The 25,962-nt window shown below is 39.7% G+C and overlaps 1 protein-coding gene and 1 long non-coding RNA gene across 3 annotated transcripts in view; one reads left to right on the forward strand and one right to left on the reverse strand.

Annotated features, from left to right (window-relative positions):
• Nucleotides 1–7,097, reverse strand: part of WDR44 (WD repeat domain 44) — an 81,182-nt gene extending 74,085 nt beyond the window's left edge. Inside the window, exon 1 of the mRNA XM_067723392.1 lies at nt 6,605–7,097. Within this exon, the coding sequence (XP_067579493.1) occupies nt 6,605–6,681 (77 nt within the window). The 5' untranslated portion in view covers nt 6,682–7,097. The remainder of the gene's footprint in view (nt 1–6,604) is intronic.
• Nucleotides 7,098–7,235: 138 nt separating this feature from the next.
• Nucleotides 7,236–25,962, forward strand: part of LOC137217013 (uncharacterized) — a 42,235-nt gene continuing 23,508 nt past the window's right edge. The window contains exons 1-3 of one of the 2 annotated variants that reach the window (XR_010939975.1): nt 7,289–7,352; nt 9,463–9,603; nt 12,493–12,653. This is a non-coding gene — a long non-coding RNA (uncharacterized lncRNA). Of the gene's footprint in view, nt 7,353–9,462; nt 9,604–12,492; nt 12,654–25,962 lie in introns of both variants that reach the window. The other variant, XR_010939974.1, reaches the window with a different exon arrangement.

A 25,962-nucleotide genomic window follows, 5' to 3' on the forward strand; every position in this document is an offset into this window, starting at 1 on the left:
GTTTTCTCAAATTAGAATGAAAGGTCCAAACATTCTTTCTACAACCTACGGAAATCATTTTTGTTAGAGGTAGTTATGGTTATTTGGTAGTTGCTGATGAATCAAGGTACTTTTAAGTCACTTCACATTTGCATATATTTCTTAAATGGTCACTCTTGATCTTGAAGTTTATTCTAGCTGATATGACAAATGGATGGCCACTGGATGCCAGTGATGTAATGCATTCAATCTTCAAGACAATGACTAACAATGGAACTGAGAAAATTAGTATGAGAAAAATGTTGCCTAAACATGTTCCTGTTAAATTCTGTATGTTTAAAATGTTTGGAGACAAAAAGGTTTTGTGGACTTAAAACCGACTGACACTAATGGAATGCCAAGCTGTAAACTGCCAGACAGCTGCGGCTGGTAATAAAATGCTAAGACCTGAAGAGCTTTAGCAGAACCTGATTATATGGTAATCCTAGTATCTGAGAAGGCAAAAGAGCTAGAAGAATAACTGATAGGTTGGTTGCTATAGTAACCAAGATAAATTTGTATACTGAATGGGGGAAAACATTGGGGTTGCCATCAGGTATGAGGCCCACATTATGTCTTATGTGCTTTTTCCACAATCTTGAATCACGAGATGACAGACTAACACAAAGACTGCTCAGTTTGAAATAAGAGAATAGATAAGGTTCCGCTCTGAAGAGTAAGGAAAGCACCCAATTAAAGGTTTAGCTTGTTAGCAGAATAATATCTGACAGCTAGGGGGGAATAAACCTTGTGAAAGTTTGTAGAAATTAGCTTAGCTCTGGGTAGAAAACAAATGTAGGTTAATTATCAATTCAGGTTAAATACCTACAATTTTTATTATTTTAAATTTTGTTTGAGGTAATTCTTATAGGCTATTAATCTCTTACAGAAAGGGTTGTTTAATTCACTGTGTAGGCATGTACCTAAAACAATGCTAAATAGTATGGTTTGTCTGGTCTCAGTTACCCATGCCCCAGAAGCAGCCTTAGAACCTGGTCTCTCTATCTCGGCTGCTGGGGCTACCTTCACCACCTACTCCATCTCCATCACCTCCTCCACCACCACCACCACCACCACTCCTTTCCTCCATACCCCAGGAAGTAATTACCAGAACTGCAGGCAGAGTGTGAGGAGGAAACAAACAGCCTCTTCAAGGTGCTTGCCCGGCAAATTCACCTGACTTTGTCAAAATCAAAACAATGAACCAAAGAGAACACATGGATTGTCATGTAATGTAAAGGTTACACAAGTCTCAAATATCAACAATTAGAAGTTATGTTTTGTTCTGTAGGATCACCACTGAATGGTCAACATCCTAAATCTAGGTTTTTAATATTTTTAAAGATCAAATTTTATCTACCCTATTTTACGAAGTAGGTTATCATAAGAACAGAATAAAGTTTTCAGTTTACAGGAGTTTGTACAGATTCAAATTGAGCCCCCAAATTGCAGTACTGGTTCGGACTGTCCCGCCTCAATGGGTCACCAAACTGACAGTTTGAGGCCACTAAATTTAGAGCCTGAATTTACTAATTAATATGCAGAAGGTTTCCCCCCCACTTCTATATGATGCTACATGGGTGTGATAAAACAGCATATGTAAATATATTTCTATCATCCACAAAGCCAATAGCAATCAAATATAATCCATGATTAAATACAATTTATGCTTAAATGCCAACCCATGAACAGTCATTTTTAAGGACTCTTTCCTTAAGTAACCCATAGCACACAAATACCTTTTTAATTGAAACTTGTATCGCTTTTCAATTCAGAGAGAAATGTTTCTGATGCCTAAGTGAGAAGCTGAGTTTTCAACAAAGGCAGCTATGCAAGTTTTTATTTTTCAGACCAAACAATTCTTTGGGGCAGGTGGATCTCAGTTCTCATAACTTAAAAATCAAGATTTTGTCACTACTCCAATCTAAAATAATATACTGTGACTCCAGGGAGATCAGCTCGGTGCTTTGTGACCACCTAGAGGGGTGGGATAGGGAGGGAGACGCAAGAGGGAAGAGATATGGGGATATATGTATATGTATAACTGATTCACTTTGTTAAAAGCAGAAACTAACACACCATTGTAAAGCAATTATACTCCAATAAAGATGTTAAAATAAATAAATAAAATAATACACTGTGACTGACAGTAACAAAACAAAACAAATAGCCATCCCTGTTCTTAGATTAGCTATTCTGTCACCGTTTTTCATCCTGACTTGGAGAAAATTAGTGGACAAAAGTTAGGATCCTAGAACAGTCCATGTCCTCTGACAGAAAGGCATGAAAGAAACAGAATCATGGTAGATAGCAGTTGACCATCTTAGGAGTCCCGCTAACAGGGTAAGTGCCGAAACCTACAGCAGGGATACCTGGCAACACTTCCCCTCCTTCTGCAGACAAGGCATCACGGTATAAATGAAGAATCAGGAGACCTGGGTTCTAGTTCTGAGCTTGCCACTAATCAGCGATGTGTCACTTCCCCTGTCTGAGCCTAGGTTTCTCTTTCAGTTAAATGGAAGGGCTGGGCTAAATGATCTCCTGTCCCTTCCTACTCTAAAAATGTTACCATTCTAGCCTTCCTTCCAAGGCCTTTTTAATTGAAACTTGTATCAATTTTCAATTCAGAGAGAAATGTTTCTGAGGCCTAAGTGAGAAGCTGAGTTTTCAACAAAGGCAGTATGCAACTTTTTACTTTTCAGACCAAACAATTCTTTGGAGCAGTTTGATCTCAGTTCTCATAACTTAAAAATCAAGATTTTGTCATTACTCCAATCTAAAATAATATACTGTGACTCCATGGAGATCAGCTCGGTGCTTTGTGACCACCTAGAGGGGTGGGATAGGGAGGGTGGGAGGGAGGGAGACGCAACAGGGAAGAGATATGGGGATATATGTATATGTATAGCTGATTACAAGTATAGCCAAAATACAAATATTTTGGTTGCCAACACAAAAATAAAGAATGCTCAAAATGTCACATTTAATTTTATAACATGTTTCAGTGCCAGCCTTTAGTAGGTGTATGTATAATCCACACAAATTAGCAGGAACATTCATTTCATATATAATTTACCCAGTAAATATTTAATTTCAAATCTATGGGTCTCGAATCATGTACCCAATACCATCCAGTCTGTTAAACTCTCCTCGAATTAAAGATGAGGAAATGAAATGACTCATAGTCCAGGGCTTTTTTCTACTATACCAAACTTCCTCCTCCCTTTCCTGCTTTATCAAAAGACAGCATGATAGCAGAAAAGAACTCTAGACTGTGAAACTCATCTGGATTCTAGTCCTAACTTTGCCATTAGTTTGCTGTGGCACCTTGGACAAGTCACTTTACTTTTTCCAGGCTTTGGCTTTCACAACATTTTACATGAAGAGTTTAACTAGATGTCCCTTCCAGCTGTAACATGCTATGATCTTATAACATTCCTATCTGACAAAACAAGATACACATTCTTGAAAGAGAAAGTGGGAATTTCTAGCCAAGAGAACTGAAAAGTTTGTGCTGCTAGTTCTAAATATATGCATCAGTTCAATTTAGCAAGTTGGTCCTAAAACATTTTACTCCAGCATCTCTTGGAGGAGGTTACCCTGTATAAACACACACACACACACACATACATACACACACACACACACACACACACACACACACACACACACACCCCACACACACCCAGGATGGGGCAGCTATGATGTACTAGAAAAAATACTGGAGTAGGAGTCCGAAGAACTGGTTTCAAATCCCAGCTTTCACTTATAAGCTGTGTCTCCTAGGCCAATTCATTAACCTCTCTGAGCCTAAGGTTTCTCATTAAAACGGAGATAAGAATAAGGAAACCTGACTTAAAATACCAATCAAAATAAAGCATTATAACTGATGTACACTGCAAAGCTGTACAAGTGGAGATGATCTGCCACTGTGTTATAGTAGGGTGCATTCGAATCAAGCCTTTCTATAAACAGCTGGGCTTATTTTTAACTTATTAAATTTGCTTTCAAAGAGTAGAATAACAAAGTTGAAGACACCACTGGAGGGAGAAAAGAAGAAATAAATCAATTTTAGGAAATGAATTGTTTACCTGGATTCTGCTGATTAACAAAACACGAGATTACTCTCAACAGTCTACTCAGTTTACTACAATTTGGTGAAATGGTCTGTGTACTCTAGAACGCGCAATGCAAGGAACATTTCTTAAAGTGCCCAAACTCAGTCTGTTAACCTCTTAGAGTTTGTATGGTATGCTACTCCAAGTGTATCTCAAGGGAGAGAGGATACTTCTAATGACCAGATATCTAGTGATACCATGTGTTTCCACAAATCAAGATTTCTCACTGCATTTCTAGGTTGTTAGTTACCCAGCCAAGTCTCCTCACAGTACCTTATGCAAAATGACAAAAACTGTCACAAAGGACAGAGGAAATGCTAATGATGCCAACCTTGTGCAGTCCTCCCAGTACAGCTAGTTCTTTTCAGATGCAATTCTCCAGATGAGTCTAATTCTCTTCCAAATCCCCTCACTAACGCAGAATGGACCTGAAAAATTCACAGACTAACAGTTTTATCCACAGAGCTCAACACTCTCAATATATAGGCAGGTTAGAGTTAAAATCAGAAGGCTGGGTCCCAAGAGATGTTTTTACTTTTCACCTAGCATATCAAAGGATCAAAGTGCTTGAGAAACTATATTATCCCACGAGGGAATAAGTGACTCTATCAATTCTATCAAAATGACTCATTCGGTTTGGATACGTTAAATAACTCCAAGTTCTGCATACTTCCTCCCAAAGTAAGCACTGTGTGAAGTTAAATTTGCTAATTCCAAGAAAAGAAGGAGAAGGGAATGAACATTGCAGTTCTTTCTCTGTGCCAGGTCCTGGACTACTAGGCAGTTTACACAGGTCCTGATGTAGCTGTCCTTCAAACTTAAATTTGTTATATTCATTGAAAAGGAACAATATTCACATAGCTCTAAATTGATTAAATCATATATGTCGACGGTTATTTCCCTTCCCCCTCCACGCACGCGCACGCGTGCGCGCGCGCGCACACACACACACACACACACAACAACAACAACAACAACAACTAAAGGATTAGGTCTCTTATTTAACCTGACAACAACAACAACAACAACAACAACTAAAGGATTAGGTCTCTTATTTAACCTGAATTGACAGTTCATAACTTTAAAGGGAATACCACAAAGACAAAATTTAATTTCAGGGGGCTCCAATGTACTTGGTAATCCAAGTGAATTTTCTATCCTCTAACATCTAGCTATGAACTTGTTTCATATATTGAACTTGAAGGAGATTCAATGCCATCTCAAGATTGGCCATGGCAGCCCCCAAATCCCATAACAGTGATTTGAAGGTTGGTGGAAACACACTCATCAGCGATCTACCAACGTAGAAAGTTCTCTCTGATTTTGTTGCTGTAACTTTTGAGGTATATATTATATATAATACATATTAGGTTTTAGAACGACTTCTAGAATGTACAGATAACATTATCTGCATTAAGATATTTCTTCCACGGGTAAGCTTGCAAATTGAAGGCAGCTGACTCCTGGAACCATATTAGTGACTTACATTAACAGACAAATTTTACCGATTTTCAAGTTCTTATAGCATGAAAATGTATTTCACTGCCTCTAGTTCCACACAAGCCCAGTAGAAGAGTTCGGTGAAATCGCTTTAAACATATTCCAACTTTCAAAAGCGGAGGAGTGGGTAAGTAGAAGTCCCAGGCAAGCGAAGCATTCCAACTACTCTATTTCCTACTCAGAATCTCCCATATTAATCACCACTAAAACATCTTGCAGAATTAGATAAAGAGCACAAAGCTGTGGCTCTCCTTCTAACCACAGATTACTCAGCACTTGTTTGTATCTCTGTAGTCGGTTGTGCACATTTATGTCCGGCTACTCTTTTAAGACCGCATTCTCCCTAATGGCAAAGGACCTTGTCTTCGATTTCCTTTACCTCACGGCAAGGTGCTATTTTAATAAAACACCGTGGATCTAGAGTACATCACCTAGAGGACTTTCCTAAGTAAACACCCAATCTTCCCCCCCACTCCGCGCTCCGCTCCTTTTCTTTCTGTGCAACGAAGAGAAGGCAAAATAGGGAGAGGTACAGCCACCTCTGAAACGAATAGGTAAGTTAGCGGCAAAAGAAAAAAAAAAACTGGGCACTGTAATTTCTCCTGTTGCTGCTCCTTTAAACTATGGCCCCCAAGGCTAAAACGGATGTTTCCAAAGTATGCTCTGAAGCCCACAAATACAAATCTCTGGCTCTCAGGTTCGTAAACTGTCCCACCTCTTAGAAAGCTGGACAAGACAAGAAAGGAACACCTGGGGCCGTTCACCAGGGAAAAGAGGAGGGTTTGCCCGAAGTGGCCAATCGCCCTCCCCCGACTCTCTCTTAAGTGCCCGAGGGAGGCGGAGAGGAGCAGCGGTGGCGGACACAGCCGGCCCTGGGAGGGGTGTAGGGGGGAAGGCACGGGGGAAGGCACAGGGGAAGCCGGGGGACGGGGACGCCCGGCTTGTGGGCCATGGCTCCGGTTACTTACCCTACAGGGTAGCCGCCCCCTAGGTGCACATCTTCAGGGGCATCAAAGAATTCCTCTGTGTCGCTTTCCGACGCCATTTATAAGACACACCCGCGGGTGAGGGAGCCGGCGCCGCCTGGAGGGAGGGTGACTCTCGTCTCCTCCTCGTCGTCCTCCACCCCGGCGAGGCCGTGGGGAGGTGGGTCCCGGGGAAGGATGAGGAGGGAGCAGACGATCTGCAGTAAGGAGCCGGACAGTGGCAGGGGGCCGCCGGCAGCTGCCGGACTGAGGGAATGACCAGCAGTGCGGCCGCCTGAGGAAGCGCCGGTGGGTTCAGGGACTGTTGCTGCCGCCGCTCCCGGCGATAGGTGTACGAGGAGAGCGAGAGAAGAGGCGGTGGCTCTCCTCAGTGGGGGAGGGGGGGGCACGCCGACGACAGCAGCTCCAATTTCTCCCGCAGCTGCAATTACAGCAGCTGGGAAAGCTAGTTGCCCGCAAAATACGGACGCTCACCAACCCTCGCGAGATTTCAGGAGAGGCCAGTAAGGCGTGGGCGGGGCGAAGAGGAGGCGGGGGCGGTTCCTGGGAAGCAGCGCTCAGAGTTCTTGTACTCGAAGAGCCTATCAAAACGGCGCAAGCGCGATGAGGGCGTTCGGTGAGGGCCGGAAGTAGCGGGGAAGGGTGGTGATGAGCGTCCTGAGGGGAGGAGTCTAGAACCCGCGCAGGAGCGGCGAGGTTCCCCGGCCTTGTGAGAGCGCGCCCGACGTAGGTGGGGTCCAGCAGAGTGTTCTACCCACTAACTCTGCAGTTCCAAAGAGGCATTTTTAGAGGGGAGATTTGGGGTCTGCTTTTTTTCTTACAAGGAAATGCTGTCGGGAAAAGTTAGCATTGTGGTTTGAATCTACTTCGTTTTAATTTTTCCAAGCGCGGAATATCCCACCCTAGGGAGTAGGGAGGTCCACCTCCTCTAGCGTTACGGGTATAACCCGTCTTATTTACTACAAGCTCTCTAATTGAGATCCCTAGATACGATCCTGCCGGCCAGAGGGTGGGGTCCAAGAGAGATACGTGGGGAGCGTGATAGTTGCATGGAGTAATGATGGATTTGTTACTGGAGCTGAGCCACTGTTGGGCCTCCGGTTACTTTCTCCCTACAAATACGCATTTTTGCCCACACTTAATGCAAGAGAAATTCTTACATACTGCCCAAGATGTGCGTCAGCCAAATGGTAAATATATATTGAGCAGATTCCGTTGCAAGGCTAAGAGCTGGTAACTTAATTCTAATCCTCGACTGCCCAATGTCCAGTGATGAAAATAGAAAGGTGCTTTTTAAAAGACCAAGATGGTCTTTCTTAACGCATCATGGACCATCAAAGTGATAATACTGACTTTCTATGGGATTGGGAGGCACATTTACTTTTCCCACTGCCATGACAGGAAGGAAGGCGGTCTGATCCGTTTGCAGCCTCAATTGTTGCTCAAGATGGTCGCAGAAAAGACAAGTGGGACCAATGGCATGGCCTCAGGCTGGAATGGGGCTCTAGATTACTACGGAAAGCAACCAGGAAAAGATCTGGAGTTGTGTAAAACCAAATGCCATAGATTGTGTATTCTTTAACACCCTAGAAGTTCAGGGAAAACGCTGCATAATGAAATAGGGTAATATATTTTGCAGTAAACCATATGATTATTCATGCGTGGTAAATAAATACCAGTAAATAGCCTCCTTCAGTTCAGATCAGCTACTACTGTCAAGTAAGTTTAGATTAGAGTAATTTAACTGTCAATAAGTTACTAAAAGTACAAAACAAAAATGTTTGGTTTCCAGAGCTTTTGAGATTTAAGAATTGCACATAAGGGATTTGTGGATCCTTGTGAGGACATGACTTTTGGCACTGTCCAATAATTATTAGCTTTTTTTGTTGTTTAAAAATATTTATTTAGGGCTTCCCTGCTGGTGCAGTGGTTAAGAACCTGCCTGCCAACGCAGGGGACACGGGTTTGAGCCCTGGTCCGGAAAGATCCCACATGCCGCGGAGCAACTAAGCCCATTCGCCACAACTACTGAGCCTGTGCTCTAGAGCTTGCAAGCCACAACTACTGAAGCCTGTGCTCTGCAACAAGAGAAGCCACCGCAATGAGAAGCCCGCACACCGCAACCAAGAGTAGCCCCCACTCGCCGCAACTAGAGAAAGCCCGGGCGTAGCAACGAAGGCACAACACAGCCAAACATAAAAATAAATAAATTTATTTTAAAAAATTTATTTAGCTGCATTGGGTCTTAGTTGCGGCACGTGGGATCTTTTAGTTGTGGCATGTGAACTCTTCGTTGTGGCATGCGGGATCTAGTTCCCTGACCAGGGATCGAACCCTGGCCCTCTACATTGGGAGCACAGAGTCTTAGCCACTGGACCACCAGGGAAGTCCCTAGCTTTTATGTGTTTTAAACATGTTAATTTCCTAGGTATAAAAATATATCTCAAAGTACTAACTTTTTATTTTGTTGCTCACTAGGAGAGATATGCTATTTTCCTTATGGATTATGGAAAGATACAAGTAAATAAACTACCTGAATTTATTCTCTTCCTAGCTTTCTGATAGTGAATTTACATTTGCCTTAAAAATTAAAGTTTGGAGCTTCCCTGGTGGCGCAGTGGTTGAGAGTCCGCCTGCCGATGCAGGGGACACGGGTTCGTGCCCCGGTCCGGGAAGATCCCACATGCCGCCGAGCGGCTGGGCCCGTGAGCCATGGCCACTGAGCCTGCGCGTCCGGAGCCTGTGCTCCGTAACGGGAGAGGCCACAACAGTGAGAGGCCCGCGTACCGCAAAAAAAAAAAAAAAAAAAAATTAAAGTTTGGTGTCATGTATTATTCTAGGTGCTGAGGATAATTCAAAGATGAAAAAGACAACTTAGTTCCTCTCTTCCAGAAGCTCACAATCTAACAATGGATGAAAACAGAGTCCCAATTTGGTGCTTTTTTTCACTATACCATACCACCTCTCTTGGACCTTTTAAGGTACTTTAAACATTATACTTAGAAAACAGTTAAAATGAACTAGGAAAGATTAAGCGGATAACATTTTTAGAGCTGTTAAAATTATCTATGTAAATGCTTTTATCAATTTTATGAGAAAGTGAATTTCTGGGAACATCAAAACACATGTGTACCACCTATGATCATTTTTAAAGATGTCAGAAGATGTGTTTGTTTTGCCTGAAACATCTGTTCTTGAGTTTTAAAGCAGCAGGTTTTAGGCTTAGTCCAAGGCAGTGGTTTTGAAGCCTTTCTCCTTATTAGAAATGGAACCCTTTAATCAAGCCTAATTTCATGCAAAAGTCCACATATCATAAAAATAAAAACGATTTTAGTTGAAGCAGGGATAGTTCAGGTTCCTGCCTGCTTGGCCTTCCTTGAGTCTCAAGAGACTGCTGCAAGGCTCCATCAAAAAAAAAAAAAAAAAAAAAAGAAAGAAAGAAAAAGAAAGCTATTGGTCCAAAGCAGGGGTTGGCAAATTATGGTACTGGTACACTGGACAAATCTGTCCTGCTGTCTCTTTTTGTAAATAAAGTTTTATTGGAACACAACCAGCCCTATTTGTTTATATATTGTATATGTTTGCTTTCAGAGCAGAGTTGAGTAGTGGGGACAGAGACTCTATGGCCCTCAAAGCCTAAAATATTTACTCTCAGGCTCTTTGCGGAAAAATTTTGCCAACCCCTGATCCAGAGGATACTATTTTCTAGGGTAACTGAGAACTGAAATTACACTGAAATTAAATGGTTGTTTGAATTAGTTTCACAACAGAATTGTATAATGGCACAAAATTATACGTATAGATAAAAATGAGAATAAAACATTTTCCCACCTGGCTCATTTCCAATGACTATAAAAACTGCACAGGTCTAGGGCTAAGGTGGGTTTAAGGAAACTTTTTATGCCTCCTTATCTGCACAGCATAAACTCTACTTAGGAGTTTCAAAGGCTAGGGTCACAGCCAGTGTATAGAACAGCTTGTCTGTGGGATACTTGCTCTCTCCTCTTGTCAAGAATAATACAAAATGGCGGTATCCTTGGAGCCAATTTTGCTCCAACCCCAAGGATAATCACTCAAAACATCAGTAACAAAACTGTAATGCATGTAGGCTTTTGTTATAAACAAGAGCTAACATGATAACTCAGGGGAAAACTTTTTATGTACAGGGTTAGGTGATTTGAGATACAATATTGACATGAAAAGATTTAATATTATAATCTCTGTGAGAGTTTTTGTGGATTTTGAAATATAAGAATCCATGAAAAAATCATTCTGAAACTGGCCACAGTTTGTCAGGGCCAAGACTAAATTCTGTAATCATCAACTTTCAATTATCTGTTTGAAAAGTCAGTTGTGTTACAGATTATAATAGTACAAATTCAAAAAATCTATTTGGCTTTGGAATTTTTATATCTTTTTCAGGTCTACTCCACCTTCTTAATGATAGTTTATGTTCATATTAAAATGAATTTTCAATCTCTGAGCACACAAGAACTGAAAGTAGAGAGTGGTAGTCTAGAAATGTGTCAAGAGACACAGAAAAGCCAGCCTGACACTTAAAATGTGTTAGTATTGTGCAATGGAATATTTTGTAGCCATGTATTACTATTCAGGACCCTGGAAGAAAGCTAACTGGAATTATCTTAAACAAAAAAAGGGAATTTATTCGCTAACATAGTCAAGTACAGACTGCTCTAACACTTGTCTATTCCTTTGTGACTAATATATTAGAGACAATTTAAGCGGAAGGTGAATTTTGCATTTGTTTATGTGCAATTTTGTCAGCCAGATACAGGTGAACAGAAAACTACACCCAGATGAATCAAGTTGCGTAGGAATACACAAAATACACGCACACAGACCTCAGACGTCTACCAGTTACCTCACTTCATTGTGTGTTTTGAGTCACACCCATCCACATGGAGTGTTACAGCTTTCCACCTGATTTCAGATAACCCTCCTTCCACCACTTCACAATAATTCACAAGTTGCAACCCTTCTGATAACCCATTTCCACAAGCAAACTTTAGTTCTTTTTCAAAATAAAGCACCATATTGTAGTATTTATGTATTTCTTAACCATTTAATGTGTAAAACTGCTACCATTTTCATTAGGTTTGTATCTTTTAGTGTATGTGTCACTGACAGTTCTTAAATGTTGCACTCATAGCCCCATTTCCCCCATAAGCCCTGTGGTTTTTATTGAACAACTTTGCATAATGCAGTAATTTTGTGGGAAAGCATATGTTGTCTTTTTTTAAATTTATTTATTTATTTTTGGCTGCATTGGGTCTTCGTTGCTGCACGAGGGCTTTCTCTAGTTGTGGCGGGCAGGGCTACTCTTCCTTGCGGTGCGCGGGCTTCTCATTGCGGTGGCTTCTCTTGTTGCGGAGCATGGGCTCTAGGCATGCAGGCTTAGTAGTTGTGGCACATGGGCTTAGTAGTTGTGGCGCACGGGCTTAGTTGCTCTGCGGCGTGTGGGATCTTCCTGACCAGAGCTCGAACCCATGTCCCCCACATTGGCAGGCAGATTCTTAACCACTGTGCCACCAGGGAAGTCCCCATATATTGTCTTATAGCAGCACAGACTGTAGTCCAGATGAAGTAGCTTTAGGCATGGCTAGATCCAGGGTCTAAGATATATCAAAACTTTCTCTTTCTGTCTGCCTCTCTTCTTTGCTTATCTCTGCTTCTTTTTGTGCTTTGGCTTCAATTTTCCTATCACAGACAGCTTCCTTTTTGTACTCAGCAAAGATGGCTGCAGGCAACTTCAGTTTATAATGTCTTAATAATTCTCAATCCCAAAGGAAGTAAAACTTTCTCTTGGTGTTGATATATTAAATCTCAGGGTCTATGTTGATTGGTCTTAGGAAACCTCTCTGGGTCAACTGATTCCCTGCCACACACCATGTGGGGAGAGACTACTGTGATCATCTTCCTCACGGACCACATGGAGTATGCAATGGATGTTTTTTTCAAGAAAGGGTTACTAGCAGACAGGAACAATGTGCTAACCACCAGCTGTTAAGGGGTAAGTCTCTATATTCATTGACATGACAGGAGCTCATGATGCATTAAATGAAAACAGATGTCATGAAATAACTGCATGAGGAATAATCCCATTTATGTAAGATTATTTATCTGTGTATCTATTTGTGTATATAAGCATAGGGAATTCTGGAAGAATATTCATAAATGCTTGATGGTGATTGTCTTTGGTTGCTGATTAAAATAATAATGAAAGTTTTGGTTATTTGTACCTTTATATAATGACTCAGTTTTCTACGGTGAATATGTATTACTTTGTAAACAAGGGGAAAATGTTGAAAGAAAATATATAAGCAATCATATACAAGGTAGACTTACACACAAAATGAAGATCTGAGATTCATTCCCAATATAGTGCATGACTGTGAGTCCTGGGCCTATTACAGGTGTCACACTTAGCTTTTGGAACAGTTTAATAAGGGCCACTGAGAAAATGAACTTGGAAAAAATAGTCATATTTTCTGCACTGCAGGCCTGACACACAAAGAGAATGGTAACGGTAATTTCCAAAGCAACTGTGAAGTGATGCACTGATATGGAGCTTCTAGAAGCAAAGTATAATATTAGAGGTTCACTTGTAAATAATATGGACTAAGCATAATTTTGTTTTTCAAAACAATAAGCAGTATATGTGGCCTGATCTAAAGAGAGAAAAACTAAGACATATGAAATTTATGCTTCAAAATTTCACTCCAGGTCAAATTCTGAGGAAGAGATCTTTTATTTTTCTTTCAGGGAAGAAAAGGAATATATACATACATACATATATATACACATATACATATGTATTTTTTAATTGGTGAAACAATCTAGTGGGAAACATTTATATAGAAATATCAATCAGGCTAATGCATGTGTGCGTGCTGTTACAATTGGAAGGGACTTTAAAGGTCACTAGTGTAAGCCTCATATCTAATGCATGAATTCTTTTTACAAACTTCCCCGATAAGTGGTCACTCAGGGACATGGAACTTACTATTTACTCAATCCATTTTTTTGATAAATGTTAATGAATCTCTTCATTGTATTTAGCCCAAATCTGCATTTTTGTATTTTCCTTCCACTGGTTATAATTCTGGCTACTAAATCCATACAAAACCTTTAATCTATTTAAAGATGATTATCAGTCCTCTTTATGTTCTTCATCTTGGGAGCATACAGTTGACCCTTGAACAATGTGGGGGTTAGAGGTCAAAAAATCCACTTACAACTTTACAGTTGGCCCTCCGTATCTGTGGTTACGCATCTTCGGATTCAGCCAACCTCGGTTCACGTAGTACTGTAGTATGTATTTATTGAAAAAGATCCACATACAAGTGCACCTGCACAGTTCAAATCCGTGTTGTTCAAGGGTCAACTGTATGCTGATTTGTTTATGCTGAATGTGTTCAGAGACAAAGATAAGTGGGAATTTGAACTGCACAATTAAAGTGGTACATTAAATAAGTATGTGATAATATGTGTACATACTAAACATATTCACCTTATGTACAGGATACCTGTCTAGTGGTGTGCCCTCTATGTGTACCTAGTGATAATATGTTACATCAGAATCATTCTTTATGCTTTCTGAGACAGTTTTACATGTCTCATGTCATTCAATGATAAAATAATAATTGCTATCATTAAATTAGTGCTAGATACTGTATTAAGTGCTTTGCACATATTATTTCACTTAATCCATCATGCACTATATGAGGAATATACTACTATTATCCCCATTTTATAGGTAGGGAAACTGAAGTTTAGAAGAGTTAAGTAACTTACCCAGAGTTTTACAGCTAGCATTTAGTGGTGAAGATTTAAGCCCAAGGTCACACTTATTTTATTCTATTTTATTTTATTTTATTTTTGTTATCTTCCCAGAGTTTCCTCTAGTTTGACTAACTTATAGCAAATGAGCCATATTAATGAGTGAAGTGTCTGAAATAATAATATTACAACAAAAAATTAAAGCAATTGGTTGACATTTCTTTTTTCCCCACTTTTTATGGTATTTATCTAAATAGGAACATCTCAACATTGGCGTTTATGGTAGGCAGAATTTTAAGATAGACCCTTAAGATTTCCTAGCTTCTTCTATACACACATCTTCTCCCAGTTATTCAATTCAATGCTAATCTAGGTGCTGCTATGAAGGGATTTTGCAGATGTAATTAAAGTCCCAAATGAGTTGTCTTTAAGATAGCGAGATTATACCTGTGGATCTAACCTAATCACATGAGCCCTTTAAAAGCAGAATTTTCTCTGACTGGTGGGAAAAGGAAGTCAGAGAAATACACTCTGGCAGGCTTGGAAGAAAGCAAACATCTAAAAAAAAAGAGAGCAAACATCTAAAAGGAAGAGAGCAAACATCTATGCTGTATACTGCCTTTGGGGCCAAGGGGTGTGGAATGTGGCCTCTAGGAACCAAGAGTAGCTCCCTGCTGATAGTAAGGAAAGGGGGACCTCAGTGTTCTGGCTACAGGGATCTGTGTTCTGCCGACAACCTGAATGGGGTGGGAAGAGGATCCCAAGCTCCATACGAGAAAGCAGCCTAGCTGACATCTTGATTTCAGCCTTGTTAGACCCTGAGCAGAGAGCTCAGCCACACTACCCAGCCTTCTGGTTTACAGAACTGTGAGCTAACAAATTCGTATTTTTTTAGGCCACTTTTTTAGGTCACTAACAAATTGGTAATTTGTTATGAAACAATAGAAAACGACTCCAGGGGTACATATCCTTATCTTCCCTCTGCTAGTTAAGAACCATGAATCTAGGTAGGTCATGGCAAAACAAGTGTGATACATCAGCAGGTGCTGTTTGCTTTCTGAAGTCCTTGAGTGCACTTGGGAATAAATGTAACACTGGGAGTGAACATTAAGGTGTAATATAACAGAAGAAAAAACAGTGAGATCAGAAAAAATTACCTAACATGCATTTAAGATATGAAAGAAGTATCTTGCTTCACATACACTCACACACAGTACACCCAAAATTCAACCCCGTTTGCAAAATATTCTCCAGAACCGCAGCAATCCGGCTACCCATGTGATGTTAGGGACTCTCTGGTTCCCTTGCTTCTGTGGTCTTTAACCATTGAGTGAACCTGCCTGCCTTTAGAATTTAGACTTAGTTTCACTGTTAATCTTACTACTGACCTTCCAGTATTTGTATATGGCTTCACGGTGGTTGCTTGATCATTCATTCATTCTTTCATTCATTCAACAGAGGGCTTGCTGTATGCTAGGCATTGTACTAGTAGTGGGTTAACAGTGGTATAACAGTCCTTCTGGGCTGGGCTTTTCATCCCTGTCACCTAAACTCTTAATCTGAGCTCTGACTTGTAGCTTCAGTACTGTGTGCCTGGCATCTGACACATGTAATCCAGGTCACCCTGAATAACTAAATGCCTAGCTTTTCATTTATGGCTTTTGCCTATGTTCCTCATCTTTGAAGCCTAAACTTCTGGTCACCAGCCTTCTCCAGCTTGCCTTGACCACAGTCTTCCAATGTTCCCTGGCTAGTGCTAAGTTATGGACTTGAAATCTAGCTTGTCATGCCAAATATTTTCTCCTACTTCAGTCATCCTATCCATCTGGGTCACACTGGCTGGCCATTCTCGTTGGTCAGTATCTCTTCAATCCTTAGACCTAGCTTGACCATATACATCTTGAAGTTGAGAAATAGTAGACATAATCTTAGTTTTTCAAAATTTTAACAAAGTTTTATACCTAAAATGGCCATTTTGTCAAAAGTAGACAATTTGTTTAAAAACTAATCAGGGATCTGACCTCAGTCTTGGACCAAAGTCTGAAAGTCATGACCTAAGAAGAGGGATGGGGAGATGAAAAGGGAATAATCACTTGTGCTGTACCAGTGATCTGGCTGGCTTTTTACATGTTATTTCAGTCATTCAGTTCTCAAACCTTCCCCCACTGTGTTTATTAAAAAATTTTTATACGTAGGGACCTGAAGCACAGTAGCAGGGTCAGAATTTGAACTTAGGTGTACCTGGCCCTTAAATGCACACTTTTCCCAGTATACTGCATCAAAATGCATACTTTTCTCTCTGTTTTTCCTTTTGGAGATTGCAGAATGGTCAAGCTAGGAGTTAGAATTAATAGAGCTCACCTACCAGATACCACTTCAGACTCTGAAGGAAATGTCTGTGTTGATTAAACAGAATCGCATGTCTAGTATTCTGAAAAAAACCATAAGGCTTATTCAAGCAACTGTGCTCATTGCCCTTTGCTCCTTTTGAAGATGACATGAATGGACACCCTGATTGTGGTCAATCCAGGATTCTCATGTGGGCAAATGAAACGTTGATATTTGCCTAATAAGTTTAGTAGACAAAGTCAGCCAGCTCGCTAAATGTGGCCTGAATCTGAGGATTTGTATTTCGCTAACTGTGGAAAATTCATAGCCATTTTCTCTTATTCTCTTTGATATTTCCTTCTAGAACTTCCACTAGATGCATGTTGATCCATCTCATTATATCCTCCATATGTCTTCACCTGTCTTTCACATTTTCCCTCGTGTGTATTTTGGTATTTATTTGTGAGCACACATTTCATTGGAACTTTCTCTCTGGAGATTGAAACCTGGGTTTAAAGTGAACACTTCTAAGGGAGAGTTGCTCCTACTACTCACCTGGCAATACTGCCAGTCCAGGACTATTTTAAGCTAAATTTCTGGTATGAGGTGTTTTGGCCATAGAGGTAATGTGATTTCTGGACCCAGACCTGCCTGGGGTTATGATGTCTAAAGGAAATTTCTCTCTCTCTCTCTCTCTCCTACCCAGAGCCCAAACCAGGAGAAGCACCTATCTCTACCATCTGCCTCTGGGTGGTAGTTTTGCCCCCATTCATCCATGAAGAGCATCACCCTTTGGGGGTCTGACTTTAAGCAGAGAAAGAAAGGGATGGTGTGTGCCTGATCTAACTTCTAACCTTACCTGGGCCCCAGGATTTGTCTTTTTGGTCCCTTGCACTCGACTAGCCCATTAAAACTACTAGGATTTTTTGAACTCTAGGGTTATTAGGAACCAGTAGCTATCCAAAGGTAGTTGCTTCCTCTTTATTCTGGATTACTGCTGACATGTCCTTACTGGCTCTTATTTTCCCACTATCTCAACTATCAGCCCTGCATTTAAAAGGATATATTCTATCTATCATACCTATCTATCATATCTATCTATCTACCTATCATTTTAAGATGTACTAAACTGGAGGTATTTCTTTGGCTATCTCTTCTGCCATATTTCCTCAATTCAATTCTTTTTAAAAAAAATTTTAATCTACTTTTTATTTCTTTTAATTTTTTTGAATTTTTGAATTTTATTTTATTTATTTATTTTTATATGCAGGTTCTTATTAGTCATCCATTTTATACATATTAGTGTATACATATCAATCCCAGTCTCCCAATTCATCCCACCCCCACCCCCACCCCCCACCACTTTCCCCCCTTGGTGTCCATACGTTTGTTCTCTACATCTGTGTCTCTATTTCTGCCCTGCAAACCAGTTCATCTGTAAAATTTTTCTAGGTTCCACATGTATGTGTTAATATATTATATTTGTTTTTCTCTTTCTGACTTACTTCACTCTGTATGACAGTCTCTAGATCCATCCACGTCTCAACAAATGACCCAATTTCGTTCCTTTTTATGGCTAAGTAATATTCCATTGTATATATGTACCACATCTTCTTTATCCATTCATCTATCGATGGGCATTTAGGTTGCTTCCATGACCTGGCTATTGTAAATAGTGCTGCAGTGAACATCGGGGTGCATGTGCCTTTTTGAATTATGGTTTTTGCTGGGTATATGCCCAGTACTGGGATTGCTGGGTTGTATGGTAATTCTATTTTTAGTTTTTTAAGGAACCTGCATACTGTTCTCCACAGTGGCTGTATCAATTTACATTTGCACCAACAGTGCAAGAGGGTTCCCTTTTCTCCACACCCTCTCCAGCATTTGTTGTTTGTAGATTTTCTGATGATGTCCATTCTAACTGGTGTGAGGTGATACCTCATTGTAGTTTTGATTTGCATTTCTCTAATAATTAGTGATGTTGAGCAGCTTTTCAAGTGCTTCTTGGCCATCTGTATGTCTTCTTTGGAGAAGTGTCTATTTAGGTCTTCTGCCCATTTTTGGATTGGGTTGTTTGTTTTTTTAATATTGAGCCGCATGAGCTGTTTATATATTTTGGAGATGAATCCTTTGTCCGTTGCTTCGTTTGCAAATATTTTCTCCCATTCTGAGGGTTGTCTTATCGTCTTGTTTGTAGTTTCCTTTGCTTTGCAAAAGCTTTTAAGTTTCATTAGGTCCCATTTGTTTATTTTTGTTTTTATTTCCATTACTCTAGGAGGTGGGTCAAGAAAGATCTTGCTGTGATTTATGTCAAAGAATGTTCTTCCTATGTTTTCCTCTAAGAGTTTTATAGTGTCCTGTCTTACATTTAGGTCTCTAATCCATTTTGAATTTATTTTTGTGTATGGTGTTAGGGAGTGTTCTGATTTCATTCTTTTACATGTAGCTGTCCAGTTTTCCCAGCACCACTTATCGCAGATACTGTCTTTTCTCCATTGTATATCCTTGCCTCCTTTGTCATACATTAGTTGACCATAGGTGCGTGGGTTTATCTCTGGGCTTTCTATCCTGTTCCATTGATCTATATTTCTGTTTTTGTGCCAGTACCATATTTTCTTGATTACTATAGTTTTGTAGTATAGTCTGAAGTCAGGGAATCTGATTCCTCTAGCTCCGTTTTTTTCCCTCAAGACTGCTTTGGCTCTTCGGGGTCTTTTGTGTCTCCATACAGATTTTAAGATTTTTTTTGTTCTAGTTCTGTAAAAAATGCCACTGGTAATTTGATAGGGATTGCATTGAATCTGTAGATTGCTTTGGGTAGTATAGCCGTTTTCACAATATTGATTCTTCCAATCCAAGAACATGGTATATCTCTTCATCCATTTGTATCATCTTTAATTTCTTTCATCAGTGTCTTATAGTTTTCTGCATACAGGTCTTTTGACTCCTTAGGTAGGTTTATTCCTAGGTATTTTATTCTTTTTGTTGCAGTGGTAAATGGGAGTGTTTCCTTAATTTCTCTTTCAGATTTTTCATCATTAGTTTATAGGAATGCAAGAGATTTCTTTCTGTACATTAATTTTGTATCCTGCAACTTTACCAGATTCATTGATTAGCTCTAGTAGTTTTCTGGTGGCATGTTTAGGATTCTCTGTGTATAGTATCATGTCATCTGCAAACAGTGACAGTTTTACTTTTTCTTTTCCAATTTGTATTCCTTTTATTTCTGTTTCTTCTCTGATTGCTGTAGCTAGGACTTCCAAGACTATGTGCAATAATAGTGGCAACAGTGGACATGCTTGTCTTGATCCTGATATTAGAGGAAATGCTTTCAGTTTTCACCATTGAAAATGATGTTTGCTGTGGGTTTGTCATATATGGGCTTTATTATGTTGAGGTAGGTTCCCTCTATGCCCACTTTCTGGAGAGTTTTTATCATAATTGGTTGTTGAATTTTGTCAAAAGCTTTTTCTGCATCTATTGAGATGATCATATGGTTTTTATCCTTCAATTTGTTAATATGGTATATCACATTGATTAATTTGCGTATATTGAAGAATCCTTCCACCCCTGGGATAAATCCCACTTGATCATGGTGTATGATGCTTTTAATGTGTTGTTTGCTAGTATTTTGTTGAGGATTTTTGCATCTATATTCATCAGTGATATTGATCTGTAATTTTCTTTTTTGTAGTATCTTTGACTGGTTTTGGTATCAGGGTGATGGTGGCCTCATAGAATGAGTTTGGTAGTGTTCCTTCCTTTGCAATTGTTTGGAAGAGTTTGAGAAGGATGGGTGTTAGCTCTTCTCTAAATGTTTGATAGAATTCACCTGTAAACCATCTGGTCCTGGACTTTTGTTTGTTGGAAGGTTTTTAATCACAGTTTCAATTTCATTACTTGTGATTGGTCTGTTCATATTTTCTACTTCTTCCTGGTTCAGTCTTGGAAGGTTATACCTTTCTAAGAATTTGTCCATTTCTTCCAGGTTGTCCATTTTATTGGCATAGAGTTGCTTGTAGTAATCTCTCATGATCCTGTGTATTTCTGCGGTGTCCATTGTAAGTTCTCCTTCTTCATTTCTAATTTTATTGATTTTTGAGTCCTCTCCCTCTTTTTCTTGGTGAGTCTGGCTAATGGTTTATCAATTTTGTTTATCTTCTCAAAGAACCGGCTTTTAGTTTTATTGATCTTTGCTGTTGTTTTCTTTGTTTCTATTTCATTTATTTCTGCTTTGATTTTTATGATTTCTTTCCTTCTACTAACTTTGGGTTTTGTTTGTTCTTCTTTCTCTAGTTTGTTTAGGTGTAAGGTTAGATTGTTTATTTGAGATGTTTCTTGTTTCTTGAGGTAGGCTTGTATTACTATAAACCACCCTCTTAGAACTGCTTTTGCTGCATCCCATAGATTTTGGGTTGTCGCGTTTTTGTTATTTGTCTCTAGGTATTTTTTGATTTCCCCTTTGATTTCTTCAGTTATCTCTTGGTTATTTAGTAACGTATTGTTGAGCCTCAATGTGTTTGTGTTTTTACGTTTTTTTCCCTGTAATTGATTTCTAATCTCATATTGTTGTGGTCAGAAAAGATGCTTGATATGATTTCAATTTTCTTAAATTTACTGAGGCTTGATTTGTGACCCCAGATGTCATCTCTCCTGGCGAATGCTCTATGTGCACTTGAGAAGAAAGTGTAATCTGCTGTTTTTGGATGGAATGTCCTATAACTATCAATTAAATCTATCTGGTCTGTTGTGTCATTTAAAGTTTGTGTTTCCTTATTAATTTTGTGTTTGGATGATCTGTCCATTGTTGTAAGTGAGGTGTTACAGTCCCCCACTATTATTGTGTTACTGTTGATTTCCTCTTTTATAACTGTTAGCAGTTGGCTTATGTATTGAGGTGCTCCTATGTTGAGTGCATATATATTTATAATTGTTATATCTTCTTCTTGGATTGATCCCTTGATCATTATGTAATGTCCTTCTTTTTCTCTTGTAATAGTATTTGTTTTAAAGTCTATTTCGTCTGATATGAGAATTGCTGCTCCAGCTTTCTTTTGATTTCCGTTTGCATGGAATATCTTTTTCCATCCCCTCACTTTCAGTCTGTATGTGTCCCTAGGTCTGAAGTAGGTCTCTTGTAGACAGCATATATATGGGTCTTGTTTCTGTATCCATTCAGTGAGCCTGTGTCTTTTGGTTGGAGCATTTAATCCATTCACGTTTAAGGTGATTATTGATATGTATGTTCCTATGACCATTTTCTTAATTGTTATGGGTTTGTTTTTGTAGGTCCTTTTCTTCTCTTGTGTTCCCCACTTAGAGAAGTTCCTTTAGCATTTGTTATAGAGCTGGTTTGGTGGTGCTGAATTCTCTTAGCTTTTGCTTATCTGTAAAGCTTTTGATTTCTCCATCGAATCTGAATGAGATCCTTGCCAGGTTGAGTAATCTTGGTTATAGGTTCTTCCCTTTCATCACTTTAAATATATCATGCCACTCCCTTCTGGCTTGTAGAATTTCTGCTGAGAAATCAGCTGTTAACCTTATGGGAGTTCCCTTGTATGTTGTTTGTCATTTTTCCCTTGCTGCTTTCGATAATTTTTCTTTGTCTTTAGTTTTTGTCTATTTGATTACTATGTGTCTTGGTGTGTTTCTCCTTGGGTTTATCCTGCCTGGGACTCTCTGTGCTTCCTGGACTTGGGTGGCTATTTCCTGTCCCATGTTAGGAAAGTGTTCAACTATTATCCCTTCAAATATTTTCTCGGGTCCTTTCTCCCTCTTTTCTCCTTCTGGGACCCCTATAATGAGAATGTTGTTGCGTTTAATGTTGTCCCAGAGGTCTCTTAGGCTGTCTTCATTTCTTTTCATTCTTTTTTCTTTATTCTGTTCTTCAGCAGTGAATTCCACCATTGTGTCTTCCAGGTCACCTATCTGTTCTTCTGCCTCAGTTATTCTGCTATTGATTCCTTCTAGTGTATTTTTTATTTCAGTTATTGTATTTTTCATCTGTTTGTTTGTTCTTTAATTCCTGTAGGTCATTGTTAAACATTTCTTGCATCTTCTCGTTATTTGCCTCCATTCTTTTTCCGAGGTCCTGGATCATCTTCACTATCATTATTCTGAATCCTTTTTCTGGAAGGTTGCCTATCTCCACTTCATTTAGTTGTTTTTCTGGGGTTTTATCTTGTTCCTTCATCTGGTAGATAGCTCTCTGCCTTTTTATCTTGTCTATCTTTCTGTGAATGTCCCTCAATTCAGTTCTATTCCACAGAAGGATGTTTGGCTAGGTGGATTAAGATGTGTACAATTATCATGGAGGCAGTCTTTTTGGCAAAAAGTAAAACTGATTACACAGAAGCTCTGCCTTTAGGTTTATATTGATTAGGCCATTACATAGTTGTTGTGGTGGATATGTTTACTGGATTTATTGTGTCTTTGAAAAACTAAGGATGTTTGAGGTCCTGGATCAGGTAGTGTGATATAACTACTTATACCAGCAGCAGGTCCTGAAGCAGACACTTTCTGGCCTAGAGAACTGCAGAAAGTAGATCAAGCACTGTTTGGGTAGAAGGTGAGAATCCTTTCTTTCCATAATAGCATCAAGATATCTGGTCTGCCTAGGACATGTGGAGATTCAATTTATTTGAAACTGAGCTACTTTCTTACTGAGGAGCCATAACTTTTTTGTCTACGAAGGGGTCAATGATTTTTTTGAGTGGAATCTAAGTCTTCCTCCTTTGGGTATACATTGGTTAGTGGACAGCTATTCGATGTCCATCATTTTGGTTGAGGGATGAAGGTCAATGAAGCTAGTGACAGAAACACATTCCCTCTGGTCATATACCATATGTGGGAAACTCAAAATCTAAGCCGTATCTCATACCAGCCCTGGGAAAGACTGTAGATACTGTCAATCCTGAGGATGCCCATTGTAAATGTAAAAGTCATTCTTTAGATCAATGGATAGAAGGCAAGAAGTGATTAGGTAGTAATACCCTGAGCTGATGCTGCCCCGGAGTAAGGGTTGGAATGGTTGTGGAGGATGTTTATGGTGTATAGAGGAAGAGTTGTGTATGGACTTGTGTCGTGAGAGAAACAGGAGAATTTTTTTCAGCTTAGATTCAAAAGCACGAGTGGCTTTTCCCAGCAAAATATATTTAAAATGCACCTCTCACCTTGAAAAATGCTGATTTAAATAAATAAGAGACTCCACCTGTTCCATAGAACATAGATGCAGAATGCTAGTCAGAGTGTAATTCTCAACCTGAATTTCCTACCCCATCCACAAGCATGAATCTTGCCAAAATCTCAGGCATCCTGGACAGAGGGCACATGTCACTTGAAAAAGCTCCTCAGTTGATTTTCATATATTCCCTTCCCTCCCCGCTGGCTCTCTTTTGAAACAATTCCAATTAACTAGTACAATAGGTAGTCACCTGTTTGCAGAACATATTGGAAGGATGTAAAGCTTAACATATAAATCATTTAATTCTCAATACTTAGAGCAAGTGCATGGGATTCCTAATAAGCACTGTGAAGCAGGAATTAGATCTCCCATCTCAGTCAGCACGGGATACTAATAACTTGGCAGACAGATGGTGATCCTCAGATCCTGGAAGGAAAATGTACACAGGTCACTTCCTTAGAAAGGAGGATATGGAGATTGATAACAAAACCCACCATAGACCTTATAGTTGGTTTTATCTAAATATATGCAGTAGGTAAATAAGCAGTGTGTGTGTGTGTGTGTGTGTGTGTGTGTGTGTGTGTGTGTGCGTGTTTATGAGTAGGTATATAGTTCTTGTTATTAGAGTTCAGTTCAGGTTCAGTTATTTTTGCTGTCTTCATAAAGTCCCAAGTTAAAGAACTCTCCACATACTGTTATGGATGTATAATCTGATGACCACAGTCAAGATGCTAACACCTAAAGTTAGGAGAGCTATGTAAGCAGCATGTCTTACTGCAGTGATTTTCAAACTATACACTCTTCTAGGGAGCCGGTTAAAATACAGATTCTAGAACTTCACCCTAGACCTATTGAATTCTTATTTCTAGGGAGCCCCTAAAATTAGCATTTTGAGAAGCTTCCCCCAAGTGACTGTGATGCAGGTGGTCTTTAGATAACACTTTAAGCAAGGTTTACTTGAGGGAGTTTCACATTATATTTTCATGCTGCCATTTGGCCATCAGATTGAGGATTCTAGCCGTAAATACTCAGAGACATCTATAGAAAAAAATGCCTTCCTTCTTCAAAGTGACTGTGGAATTGGGAAGAGGAGGTCTAAAAGTGGGACTCTTAAAATCTAAATGTAAGAATCTTAAGTATATGTAAATGTTTAATGGTAATTAGTGTGTGTGTGTGTTGGGGGGTACTTTTGAAGATGTGTATTGTTCAAGCCTGAATGGGGGAAAGATTGAACTACAGGGAGGTAAGGAAATGGAGCCCTACATAGTGGGTGGGTGATACCTAGGGGTAAATTTGTGAAAAAGAAATCCAAAATCCAGAAGTGTTTCTTTGGAAAAAAAGAGAAGAGACAGAAAACGTGGGATGACCAGAGTCAGGGACGGAAAGAAGCTCAAGGGCACTGGGTGTGGAATATATGATGGAAACCGGAAAGTACAGGGAGAGTCTGGAGAGAGGCAATAGAGACAAATGGCAGACCACTCAGGATGCTATAATCCTGGGGGCAGGGACCAGGAACAGCGTGGGAGCAGGGCCTCTGTCGCAAGCAGGGAGGAAGAGATAGAAACAGGACATCCTGGGAGCAGCCAGAGGGAAACTAACCAAGTGGGTGATGAGAGGTGGTCAGGAAGTTAATGCCGTTTCAAGCTGAAGCCAAAACCCATGTCTGTTGAAAGCCAGATAACAAAGGACTTTATCCCTCTAAAGACCAAAAAGGAAATTAAAGCTTATTTTGTAATCTGGGTCTGGAAGGTGGAAGTAGGGAAAACTAATTAGAAAAAATAGACTTCAAGGTCAGGGTTTAGTGACTGTTGTCACTCCTCTGTGTTATAGGGAATGTTAGCAGTGAATACTGCAAGGACCTACTTAGTGGTTCAAACTTTGCAAAGTTGAGCAATATTTTGCCATTACCACAAATGTAAATAGCTTTTCTCCAAATTTTCCTCTCAGCGCCTTAAGTTTACTCGTGTCTGGAATAGACCAAGGGAGCTGATCAGTAGTGAAAAAACGAGGAGCCCAGCTAGGGGGTGTC

This window comes from Pseudorca crassidens, chromosome X (genome assembly GCF_039906515.1).
Source record: "Pseudorca crassidens isolate mPseCra1 chromosome X, mPseCra1.hap1, whole genome shotgun sequence".
NCBI classification, from domain to species: Eukaryota; Metazoa; Chordata; class Mammalia; order Artiodactyla; family Delphinidae; genus Pseudorca; species Pseudorca crassidens.